Genomic DNA, 13,577 nt, shown 5'->3' with positions numbered 1-13,577 from the left:
ACTGTTAAAACATTGCAATATGTGTCTTTTTGAATTGTGGTTTTCTCTGGGTATATGCCCAGTAGTGGGATTGCTGGGTCATATGGTAGTTCTATTTTTAGTTTTTTAAGGAACCTCCATACCGTTCTCCATAGTGGCTATATCAATTTACATTCCCACCAACAGTGCAAGAGGGTTCCCTTTATTCCACACCCTCTCCAGCAGTTGTTGTTTTTAGATTTTCTGATCATGCCCATTCTAACCCGTGTGAGCTGATACCTCATTGTAGTTTTGATTTGAATTTCTCTAATAATTAGTGATATTGAGCAGCTTTTCATGTGCTTCTTGGCCATCTGTATGTCTTCTTTGGAGAAATGTCTATTTAGGTCTTCTGTCCATTTTTGGATTGGATTGTTTGTTTTTTTAATATTGAGCTGCATGAGCTGTTTATATATTTTGGAGATTAATCCTTTGTCCATTGATTCATTTGCAAATATTTTCTCCCAATCTGAGGGCTGTCTTTTCATCTTGTTTATAGTTTGCTGTGCAAAAGCTTTTAAGTTTCATTAGGTCCCATTTGTTTATTTTTGTTTTTATTTCCATTGCTCTAGGAGGTGGGTCAAAAAAGATCTTGCTGTGATTTATGTCAGAGTGCTCTTCCTATGTTTTCCTTTAAGAGTTTTATAGTGTCTGGTCTTACATTTATGTCTTTAATCCATTTTGAGTTTATTTTTGTGTATGGTGTTAGGGAGTGTTCTAATTTCATTCTTCTACATGTAGCTGTCCAGTTTTCCCAGTACCACTTATTGAAGAGACTGTCTTTTCTCCATTGTATATCCTTGGCTCCTTTGTCATAGATTAGTTGACCATAGGTGCATGGGTTTAGCTCTGGGCTTTCTGTCCTGTTCCATTGATCTATATTTCTGTTTTTGTGCCAGTACCATATCGTCTTGATTACTGAAGCTTTGCCAATGTTCACTGCAGCACTATTTACAATAGCCAGGTCATGGAAGCAACCTAAATGCCTATCAACAGACAAATGGATAAAGAAGATGTAGTACATATATACAGTGGAATATTACTCAGCCATTAAAAGGAACAAAATTGGGTCATTTGTAGAGATGTGGATAGACTTAGAGACTGTCATACAGAGTGAAGTAAGTCAGAAGGAGAAAAACAAATACAGTAGATTAACGCATATATGTGGAATCTAGAAAAATGGTACAGATGGAACCAGTTTGCAAGGCAGAAACAGAGACACAGATGTAGAGAACAAATGTATGGACACCAAGGGTGGAAAGCAAGAGGGGATGAATTGGGAGATTGGGATTGACATATATACACTAATATCTATAAAACAGATAACTAATAAGAACTTGCTATATAAAAAATAAATTAAATTAAATTTAAAAAAAACATTGCAATAACATTGCAGTATTTCAGGTAGACACATGCTGATGGCTTAGATTGGGGTAGGATGATGGAAGAGGAAAGAAGTGGTTAAATAGATGTTGAAGAAGAGCCAACATGATTTGCTGGTGGGCTGGGCAAAAGGGAAGAGTTCAAAGGTCACTGACTTGAACAACTGGGTGAAGAGTGATATAATTTAGTGAGATATAATTTAGTGAGAAGAGGACAACAGGGAAAAGAGTAGGCTTATAGGGAACCTTTCTCAAAGGCTCTCATTTTTTTCTTATCTCTTTTACTTTTTTTTTTTTTTTTTTTTGCGGTACGCGGGCCTCTCACTGTTGTGGCCTCTCCCGTTGCGGAGCACAGGCTCCAGACGCGCAGGCTCAGCGGCCATGGCTCACGGGCCCAGCCGCTCCACGGCATGTGAGATCTTCCCGGACTGGGGCACGAACCCGTGTCCCCTGCATCGGCTGGTGGACTCTCAACCACTGTGCCACCAGGGAAGCCCTCTCATTTACTTTTTAAAGAAAGTGCGTAAAGCCTTGGCCGGCCTCTTTGTCCTGGTATTTTTCTGTTTCTTATGTGGTTTATTAACTTATTCTGTTATTTATAAGAAAATAACTCTGACCTGAAGAACAAATCATTTCTTGTCTCAACTTTTTCCAGGTCCTAGGCTTTTAATTCTAAGGTTATCATTGATGATATCTATTTTATTATCTACCATATCCAATCAATGGTGGTATTCTACAGATATACTTTGGGTTTTTTCCTGTTCTTTTTCATTATAGTTTATTACAAGATATTGAATGTAGTTCCCCGTGCTATACAGTAAATCCTTGTTGTTTATTTTATATATGGTAGTATGCATCTGTTAATCCCATGTTGCCAATTTATCCCACCCCCCTTCCCCTTTGGTAACCATAAGTTTGTTTTATATGTCTGTTTCTCTTTTGTAAATAAGTTCATTTGTATTATCTTTTAGATTTCACATATAAGTGATATCATATAATATTTGTCTTTCTCTAACTTCACTTAGTATGATAATCTCTAGGCCCATCCATGTTGCTGCAAATGGCATTATTTCATTATTTTTTTATGGCTGAGTAATAGTCCATTGTGTATACATACCACACCTTCTTTATCCATTCATCTGTCAGTGAACTCTTGGGTTGTTTCCATGTCTTGACTATTGTGAACAGTGCTGCTGTGAACATTGGGGTGCATGTATCTTTTCAAATTAGAACTTTGGTTTTTTCTGGATATATGCCTGGGAGTGGGATTGCTGGATCATATGGTAACTCTATTTTTAGTTTTTAAGGAACCTCCGTGCTATTTTCCACAGTGGCTGCTCTATGGATACATTTGTTTGGAATATTTCTTGTTTGTCTGCTTTCTGCTACATTCTCACTTTGGCGCTTCCACGTGGTTTTTTATAACAGCTTCTGTACTGGCTTACTAAATATTTGATATATGCAATTAGAGGGTCAAAAGTACCCTTGCATCTCCTCTTTACCTTTACACTTCCTACTGATCCTTAAAGATTCCATCACATCTCGTACAAGGCATTCAATCTCCCCTCCAGCACACAATGATTTTCCCACTGTCTGAATCACTATTCCATGTGATTTTCTGATTTATAATTTTAATTTAAATACGCTTCTTAGTGATTGATACTGAACTGCTTCAGGTATGTATTTCCTGTTCTTCCAAGCAGCTTCTATAGGAGAGGAAAATATTGGTGTTTTTTATTGATTTGGTATATTACTTAGCATCTAGTACACAACAGAACATAAAGAAGAGTTCCAATAAATGCCTGCTACGCTGGATTGATGTATCTTTTCTGGAAATCAGAGCTTGTTGAGCCTGTTGACTCAATGGCATCTTGTCTAATAAATTAGAACCTTGAATTTAATTTCAAAAACTACTCTCATTTTTTGGCTCATTATTCAAACCTCATTATTATACTATAAAAATTTAGTTCAAATGTTAGAACGTAGAGCTGGTGGCCTTATTCATTTATTAGCAGGAATTCAGGATCACTTTTGTAGTCTCCAAAAGAAGATGATTCCTTCTGGTCCAATGAACTAGTGGGTGCTAATCTCAGATTGCCTATTGTCTCCATGCTAGGAAAAGACATGTGAGTTAGGAAGGGAGGAGAGCAATAGATTTCTACAATGAAAATGAGCTTGGACTTTTAGTGCAGGCAGGTTAAAATACTTCTAATTATGCAATTAACTAAATGTGTAATTTTGGGTAAAGTATTCTCTCTGAGTCTCAGTTTCTTTTTCTATAATATGAGAATAATAATGCCTGGTTAATAGAGTAGTTATAAGGATTAAGTAAATTAATGTGGATAAAGAACTTAGCCCGGTTTCTGGCTCCAAGTCAGCCTCACGACGTGGTAGTTATCGTAGTTATTGTATTGTATTGTAAGAATCCTAATTCTTTCAGTCAAAAGTAAAAGTAAAAGCCACCCTTCTTCATCACTTGGGAGATTGCATCAGGCCCTCCCTCCACCTCTCCTGTTTCTATATTTCAACCTCATTTAGTTCTGCTGAAGAGGTTTCCACGTTCTATAGGGTGCACGTGAACCCAGAGCTGTTGGCTCTTCCCAGCTTTACCACCAGGGAGGACATTTCTCTTTCCCCTTAGTTTCAATTCAAAAGTCCAGGTGACTGCAGTTGATAACACTGTACTGTGTAATTTGCTAAGAGAGTAGAACTTAAGTGTTCTCACCCAACAAAAGAAAGGGGTGAATATGTGAGGTGACAGATGTATTAATTCGTTCAATGGGGGAAATCCTTTCACAATGGGTACGTATATCAAATCATCATATTCTACACTTTAAATATCTTACAATTTTAGTTTTCGATTATACCTCATAATGCTGGAAAAGGGGAAGGATTTTGATCAACAAAGACAGGTTGGATCCCTTGCTCACCCTTTGGTAAAAGGCTTGTGAGACTGCAATTCTCAGATCTCACTAGGACCACTTAGTGTGGTGGGTGAGGAGAGCGGTTCTCAGAAGAGATGTGGTGGATTTCCTGGAACAAAGGAGAAAGGAGGTCAGGTAGACAAACAGTTGACACCTACGACAGCTATTCTTGTTGTCACCGTCAGCATCATTACAGGATTCGATTTCTTAAACACCTCACATAGTCCAGTGTGGTCTGAGAGTGTCAGAAGATTTCAACGACAGTTGACAAAAGAAAGTTTAAACTGGAGTTTAAAAAAAAAAAAGCCTCAGTATTACTAGAGTTCAGAAGTCTATGGCCACTCTTATTCCTTGGAGGAAAACATTTTGGCATCTGGACACTCTGAGACTGTGGTCAAGTGCAGCTATTATCATTAAGACCTCCCCAAAGTTCAGTTAAATTCATTTAAGTTATAGGTGTTTCTATATGAATGGTTTATACACAGTGGTAAAAACTTTTAAATCAAATTTGGAAGTATATTTCTTTTCATTCTTTGTAATTATGTTCTTTTGACCAAAAGTATTATATTTTCCCTATACTAGGTAAAATTTAATGCCAGAATAATGGAAACTGCTGATACTTTCTTTATACTTTTCAAAAGTTATCTTTCAGGAGACTTCTTCAGTGATTATTGTTTCCTCTCTCTTCTCATATGGTTTCTATTTAGGTCCAGTTATGTTGCAAACAACTCTTAATTTTTTTGTTTATTTATTAGTTTTGGTGTGTTTTGCTGAGAACAACGAGCAGGTCTCTCCTCTTCCCTGTAGCTATAGGATTCTTATTAGTATTAATCAGATACATGAAATAGAGCTGGGATTCAAATCCTTAAGCTGGGATTCAAATCCTTAAGCTAGGATTTTTTTTTTTTTTTTTTGCGGTACACAGGCCTCTCACTGTTCTGGCGTCTCCCGTTGCGGAGCACAGGCTCCGGACGCGCAGGTTCAGCGGCCATGGCTCACAGGCCCAGCTGCTCCGCGGCATGTGGGATCTCCCCGGACCGGGGCATGAACCCGTGTCCCCTGCATCGGCAGGCGGACTCCCAACCACTGCGCCACCAGGGAAACCCAAGCTAGGATTTCTTGAAACGGTTGAAGGGCAACCATAAGAGTCAACGACTGCAAATAGGAAGAGTGGATATTGGAATTTAAGGAATACTGAATACTGATACTTGAGTAGCAAAACTTTTTAGTCTATTGATATGAGGATCAAAATTTTCTCAAGTTACCACTGTTGCTGTGTGGACATAGGGTCATGCTCCCTTGCCATCTGTGTATGTCCTTATGAGATATAGAATCTCAAGGCTTCAGGAGTATAGAGGAGAGAGAAATGTTTATGAATCTGTAAAGTTTGGGAAGTCTTCATGAAAAAGGTTGACTTAAGTTCATTTATGTTTTTAATATAAAGTTTGGGATAATAATTTCAATAATTCCTTTTTCTCTTTTCTAGGATATAATAGCAAATCAGCAAATCCTGTCTTACAAAGACTCTAAATTCTTTAATTAAAATTGCAACCATCCACAATTGTCTTTTTTTCTCTCTTTTTTACTCTCTCTTATTCTCTGTCTAACCTCAGGCACACAGATTTAAATTAATTACAATCTTTGGTTCATAACAGATTCATATCATTGGCCCAAGAATGACCCCCTTTAATTTCTTTCTTTCTTTTTTGGTGTTAATATTATGTACAAAACATCTGTGAATTCCCCACTCACACAATAGACTCTTTAAGAGTGTCTGCTAGTCAAAATCTAAGTTGTCATTTTTTAACACAAAGGCCATATGTTTTATTTACCATTATGTCTCTAGCACCTACGATAGTGTCTGGTGCATACTGTTGCTTAGAGCGGACAATATATATTGCTCGGTTGAATGGCCTTCACGTGGACCTGCTGCCTGGATGAACCTTTACTGGTAGAGGAGACTCTATTGTCAACACTTGCTAAAGTGTGGACATTAGCAAAAGAGGCAGGCCATTAATATAAACTTACGCTATTGAAGTTGGTAATGACTGTAAATGGAGAATAAAGCAAATATATTCACTGGAAAAGCTAGGCAGCAGGGAACGATTGAACAAAAACTTTATTAAATGTGAGTTAAAAAAACAAAAGTGAACAAAACCCTTATTACATATTGTGATGAAAGCACAATGCTTGGAACTTAGCACCCTCAGGGAATGCATACCTTTGTCCCTGCAATAACAGAGAGATGGGGAAGGGAAGCTCAAAATATCGTCACTTTTCAAATGAAGATATGAAACTCAAAAGAGTTATGTGACCTCTCAAGGTCACACAGCTACTAAGTGGAACCTCTAGGATTCACACTGTTTCTGCTTGACCACGAAGGTATGAGCCTTAATGCATGATGATTGTCTGAAAATGGTATTAGAGGTCTTCAGAAAATTTGAGAAAAGATCCCTTCTGAAATACCTTTATTATTCAAACTGTTTCTCAATTGAGGAAGACGATTTCCATTTTAGGAAACCATATGTAGACGGCATATACTAAACTCTGGAACTTTTACCCTTTCTTGTTGCTTTGTCTGGTACTTCATGGCCACAGAATATCTTTGTTAACCCTGTATTGTATACATATCAGCCAGAAGATGAACTCCATTGGCATTAATTTTTTTGCAAAGACCTTTTTTCTCTGTCTTGACTTGATATTTCTGCTTTACTCTCCCTGGTGGGAATTGTTGTCTGCAGTGGATTTCCTCTTCTCCCTGGAGTTTAGTAGGTCATCTGTGTTGTACTGCCAGTGTACCTGATTCCATCTTTATGCTGTTACAGAATTATAGTAGAGAACACAGTGGATTGGCGACCCCAAGACAAGATTGTCCTTAGTTCCTCTTCATATGAGCCTCACGAAGCAGAGGTCCTCACTGTGAAAGAAGTCTGGGGCCACCATGTTAGCATCCATGAGCGGCTCAGACACCGGCACGTCGGTAAGGCTTTGGTTTGTTAGTTAAGGGAAGTGAATGAGCCAAGAAAAACGTGTTCAGCAACCTGCCTTGGGACCTTGGATCTGATCGGCGTTCAGAGGGGATGGATAATATTTTACTGCTGCCCTAGGCTCATCCTTAGAAGGCTTTATCTCCATCCCTTCATTACTTTTATTGCCTAATTAAAAAAAATCTTTGATGTGAGGGAATTTTTAAACTTTCTATTTATAATGGCAAGCCTAGAAGCAAGCAGAAGGGTTAAGAACCTTGTTCAAGGTCACCGGGTATTTTCATGGCTGAGCCAGAATAAATCTCATGGGAGATGAGTTTCCAGTTCATTTCCTGGCATACTGAATCACACAGCCACTTAGAATGTGGTAGTCATTGTAAATAATGACTCCTTTTTCCATACTTAGGAATGTGTCCTTCCTGACATGAAGTTCATTGTATCAATTGACTACTACTACTGCCCCAAAATATAAATAAATAAATAAAAACCAAATACCTTTTTCTTGAAAAAAAAAGTACTGAATATTTTAATACAGTATACACACTTAAAATATATTGCATTATAAATAATAACCATATTTCCCGCTTCAGCCTAATAAATAAATTTAACCCAGGAAATATAGCTAATAAGTAAAAAACATGGACATAAAGGGATTAGGGGATATCTTTCTTGTCTCTGATATGTGAGAGGGAAATACATGCTTTCAGCAGGACTGTATCTAAAGCTATTTCTAAATCATGGCTTTAAGGATGATTTTGTTTCTAAAGAGTGGCGGGGAAAAGAGACATCGTTAGCAATCCTTGCCTATAATACACAACGTACAATGCAAAGTGGGGTGGGCAGTGGAACAAACCAGCAAGACTGGGGAGGCTCTTTCTGGGAGTGACGAGTTCCAGACCCGCCAGGAGAGGGCGTTGCCGCTGCTGCTTCAGTCCTATCACTGCCTCAGTGGATCTGCGATTCCTCACTCTCTCAAAGAGGTTCAGGAACAATGCACAACCAAAGGCGGGGATCTCACACTGAGGAATTGAAGGAAGGAGGCCGGGGACCCCACTAATTGGACCGGTCTTCCCTGACATCCCTGTCCCGGTACCCATAGTGATTGAGGACAAATGAATTCTTGCTCAAACACGCTCACTCTGATCCCAATGAGAGACCAGTGAGGGCTTTTCATTTCTCGGCCGACGTTTGGGGAGGACGCCCGAGGAAAAGCAGACCTTAATGTTGGGAGGACTTCCGCGGGGAAAGGAGTGTTTTCATTTGTCAGGTTCGCTGGGTCCCCAGCTGGCGATCTCCGAAATAGGTTTTAAAAATTTTTTCCTTTCCCAACTCCCGTTGCCCCAGGAAGTGTCCACGTCATGGAGGATGGCCGACACATTCGTTTGGCTTCAGAGGTTGGACTTCTGACCCGAAACATACAAATCCAGGGTGATACATCATGCGGGGGGAGACTACTTGTGGGGTCCTTCAGGAAGTCCAGCGTGGAAGAATTTTCAGGTAACTGAAATTTTAAGTTACTAAGCACTACCAATCGGAGGCTATGCATCTGGGACACTCAGAAATTCCAACGGTGGGAATTTTCATTTATAAAACAAAATATTTGAAATAGATGCTTCTCTGTGCTCTGAGAAGCTATGAATTTTCAGTACTAATCTGTGCTTAATTATCAGTGTGATGTTAAAATAATATACTAGCTATCAGCACACAGGCACATTTTTACCTCAAAAAAAAAAAAAAAACTTCAGCAGATGTGAAATTTCCTCTGCTTTGAAATTATAGATGATTTAATGACCAATTGAATTTTATCTCTTTCCTGAATTTCTATTACTCTTTCCCAGTAGCATGCTCTATTTGATGGCAGGCCTCATCTCATGCTATAAATTAATAGTGTAAATTTAAATAAGAATGATTTCCATATTCTAGACTGCTTTAGGGATCGGTTAAATTTCTCTCATTTCTTTCAAGCTTTAGCTCTTCTGGAATGCTGCAAAGTTATTTGATTAGTACCTTTTTCTTAAACTTAGGTTCCTTAAAATTGATTCCCAAGTTGCTTCCTAGTCAAATAAAGCCCCATCTCAGAAAGTCACTGCGTACATGAATGTAATAAAGGCTCTGAGAAAGCCTGGAGCAAAGGATCTAACGGTTTCCCAAGTATATTGAGCACGGAACACTTTTTGTGGGTATATCTGCTTTACCAGTATAGTAAAGAGCAATGTTTGAACCTTAAAACAAAAGTTCGAGGGCTTCCCTGGTGGCGCAGTGGTTGAGGGTACGCCTGCCGATGCAGGGGACGTGGGTTCGTGCCCCGGTCCGGGAAGATCCCACATGCCGCGGAGCGGCTGGGCCCGTGGGCCGTGGCCGCTGAGCCTGTGCGTCCGAAGTTCGCGATTTCTGGTTCCTAGAACAAGCTCTCTCTCCATAAGCTCCAGCTCCGTCAGTTCTCAACAGAAGTGATTTTGCTCTTCCCTCCTGGCCAAAGGACATTTGACAATATTTGGAGCCATTTTTGCTTGTCACAGCTTTGGTGGAGCTTCTGGCATATAGCGGGTAGTTGCTCAACATTCTATAAGGCACAGGACAGCCTCCCACAAGAAAGGATTATCTGGTCCAAGATGTCAGTCATGTTGAGGTGGAGGAACCCTGCTCTGGAAGGCTAGACAAAGGCTGAATCCCGGTTGTGGTTGTGTAAAACCAAAACTACCCTGCAGTTTATGAAGACAGAGAATTAGGGAGGGAGCGCAAGACAGGGCCCCTTTCCACGGTAACTGCAGTCCAGGCTGGAACCTCATCACCAGAGCAGGACAGAAGGCCGATTCTTACAGCTGAGCACCAAAGCCAGAGCCCAACCACCAGCAATGCTGGCTCAGTCCTGAGCCTCTGGGTTGCTGGTCAGGGCTCTTAAATCATCCCTGGGGAAGGGAAAGAGAATCTGTATTCGATGCTTCTTATGGACTAGGAACCACGATGGTTTCCATGCCTACTTTGTTTCATTTAATCCTAATATCTATGTGAGAAAGACATTTTATCCTCGCGGTACGCGGGCCTCTCACTGTTGTGGGCTCTCCCGTTGCGGAGCACAGGCTCCGGACGCGCAGGCTCCGGACGCGCAGGCTCAGCAGCCGTGGCTCACGGGCCCAGCCGCTCCGCGGCATATGGGATCTTCCCAGACCGGGGCACGAACCCGTGTCCCCTGCATCAGCAGGCGGACTCTCAACCACTGCGTCACCAGGGAAGCCCCATCCTTCTGCCTTTTGTAGGGAAGAAGCAAGTACCTGATGACATGCATTTTACTTGCAGGTATCCTTCAACTTTTCAATGTGGAAATTCAGAACTTTGGCTCACCACTGTATTCCTCCATCGAGCTCACTGATACGTCGGCAGGATCCTGGATGATATCTTGTACTCTGCACCAAAGCTGTGGTGGGGGCATTCGTGCAGCTGCCAGTCAGGGGATCGTTTTAAATGACAATGTAGTGTTTAGCACAGCTGGCCATGGCATTGATTTGGAGGGTCAGGACTATTCTCTCTCTAATAACCTTGTGGTTCTGATGACACAGTCAGCCTGGTCTCCCATTTGGGTGGCAGGAATCAAAGTGAATCAGGCAAAGGACATCCATCTCCATGGCAACGTTGTGGCAGGATCCGAGAGACTTGGCTTTCACATCCGAGGCTACAGGTGCTCCTCTCCTGAAGCCCTTTGGTCTGACAACGTGGCCCACTCAAGTCTTCACGGCCTTCATCTCTATAAGGAGACTGGACTTGACAACTGTACCAGTATCTCTGGCTTCTTGGCTTTCAAGAACTTTGACTACGGTGCCATGCTCCATGTGGAGCATGGCATGGAAATAGAGAACCTCACTCTGGTCGACAATACTATTGGCCTTTTGGCAGTAGTTTATGTGTCTTCTGCCCCACAGTGTTATAGTGAAAATCTACAGATTGTGGTTAGGAATTCAGTCATCGTGGCCACTAGCTCATCTTTTGACTGCATTCAGGATAGAGTTAAGCCTCGTTCTGCCAACGTGACATCACCTGATCGAGCTCCTTCCAATCCCAGAGGAGGTCGAGTTGGTATTTTGTGGCCTGTATTCACCTCGGAACCAAATCGGTGGCCTCAGGAGCCATGGCACAAAGTCAGGAGTGGCCATTTAATTTCAGGCATCATGAAACTTCAAGGTGGGGTGTTTGGGTTTCCAAGCAATGTAGTGTCATACATCTGTGCATAGAAGCTTTAACAGCCTTTTGAAATTATATCAACAAAAGCGTACAGTGTCGTCTGGTGCTTGCTGTCCAGTTGACCATCTGCTGGGCATTGATAACCACATGGTAGTTTATAATGACAGTGAGTGATTTCTTTAAAAAGTCACCGCTCTATACTTGTTGAAGAGCTTTCCCAGGGAAATACTTCATTTGATTATATGCCTAATCTCTTAGGTACGTGTTACTTTTCCTGTCACACAGAGGAGGAAATTGATACGCGGAAATTGTGCCTCAGTGAAGTTGTCAAGTAGTTGGTGGGGCAGCCAGGATTTAATCCAATTATACTACAACCTACGCAGAGAATCTTCTGTCAGCTCTCTTTTGTACTATTGTACTCACTCCTCACTGGATTTTGATCAAACCTTTGATGGAAAGTATTGCTCTTAAGATGTCAATGTGTTGGAATGCTCTTCTACCTTGTATACAATGTCCATGTCTTCAAGAATTAAAGATATTTTAAGTCAAGATTTACGTAAACTCCTGGAGCTACCCTGGACAGTAGCTTAAACTTACTCCTGGACATACATTAGTATAAGAATATTTAGTTGCGTAGTCTGTATTTGTGGTTGGTAGTTTACATGATATAATGTTGTAATACCTTAAACATTTTTTTTCAGATGTGACCTTTTCTAGTTTTGTGAAGAGTTGCTATAGCGATGATCTAGATGTCTGCATTCTGTCCAATGCAGAGAACACTGGGATCGTGCCTCTAATAACGGCAGAGAGGACCAGGATGCTAAAGATCAAAGATAAAAACAAGTTCTACTTTCCTCCTTTACAAACCAGGTACCGGTTTTGGTATTTATAGTAAGCCATATTTATGAAGGGTTTGGTAATTCTCCAAATACCTCAACATGTTTTTTAAACAAGGATAAAATCATCAATGGGAATAGAAATAAGTCCTTCTAGAAAAATATGGTAGATTGATTGGTCCCAATTCTTTACCCTCCTATATTTGTGCCCTTTGAGATACAATTTTTGCAGTCTCTCTCACTGAAGAGAAAGAGACTGTTTCTCTCTTCCTTGAATCTGGAATCCACCACGTGATGTCCTCTGGCAGACAAAAGAGGCAGAAGTGATGGATTGCAAGTCTTATTGATGTTGTTTAATTGTTTTATCTTTATTAGAGGTACTTCTTTGGGATGTTTTCTAAATCAATGGAAAAAATTGACCCTGATTCTTGAACCTTCCATGGAGTATGGTGTCACTAGTTTTCAGAAGGAGGCTTGGGTGTCCTTGTGCAGGCACTGGTGGGGAAGGAGACCATGTCTGCTGTTAGGAATCCCTAGAATGAACCATATGGCTTAGACAGATATTTGCTCTCAGACCAGGCGTAACTACTGTTCTTGAACATATGATCTGAGAGTTTTATTCAAGAATCTGAAAACTAGACGAGGAATTTTTTTTGTTTTTTTTTTTGCTGTAAGAGGGAGTGGGAAAGTCAGAGCAGGGAAAATAGGTTATTTTTACTTTCCTATAACATTGGGAAAACTTCTTTAGTTGGAATAAAAGAATCAGGAAAAGCACCCTAATTAGAAAGTTTATATGTTTGGCCCAACACCAGTCTCTTTTTGATGCCCATCCCTGAACCGTTTTTGGAACCTAAACATTATTAGGTGTACAATTTGTGTTATTCTGTCATTTTTTTCTACTGTCCAATCTTCTTTTTGTTCAACTCTTACCTATGGGATGAAATAGTTATAAAGCTAAATGATATTAGCATTTGATTATTTGTACTATTAATACCTGACACATGGTTGGCATGCAATAAATATTTAATATTATTACTAATGGTACCTAAAAATGTTAGATGAGAGGAAATAAAATAAATTCTCTATAATTCAGTGTTATAATTGAATAATAATAACTTATTTATTTATAACCAATAACTTCTTTATATACCCTGCTTGACTCTAAATTCTGATGCCTATGTTTATCACCATTGTATTCCCCAACGTACAAGTAGTAGGTTTTCAATAGATATTTATTGCATGAGAACATCTTTT

The 13,577-nt window shown here is 40.1% G+C and overlaps 1 protein-coding gene across 1 annotated transcript in view; it reads left to right on the top strand.

Annotated features, from left to right (window-relative positions):
- PKHD1 (PKHD1 ciliary IPT domain containing fibrocystin/polyductin) overlaps positions 1-13,577 on the top strand; it is a 424,641-nt gene that overhangs the window by 308,249 nt on the left and 102,815 nt on the right. The window contains exons 55-58 of the mRNA XM_049716350.1: positions 7,150-7,304; positions 8,656-8,808; positions 10,609-11,487; positions 12,189-12,357. Coding sequence (XP_049572307.1) covers positions 7,150-7,304; positions 8,656-8,808; positions 10,609-11,487; positions 12,189-12,357 — 1,356 coding nt within the window. The remainder of the gene's footprint in view (positions 1-7,149; positions 7,305-8,655; positions 8,809-10,608; positions 11,488-12,188; positions 12,358-13,577) is intronic.

This window comes from Orcinus orca, chromosome 10 (genome assembly GCF_937001465.1).
Source record: "Orcinus orca chromosome 10, mOrcOrc1.1, whole genome shotgun sequence".
Classification (NCBI taxonomy): Eukaryota; Metazoa; Chordata; class Mammalia; order Artiodactyla; family Delphinidae; genus Orcinus; species Orcinus orca.
The sequence above is the reverse complement of the archived record's forward strand: the minus strand, read 5'-3'. Positions and strand labels throughout refer to the sequence as shown.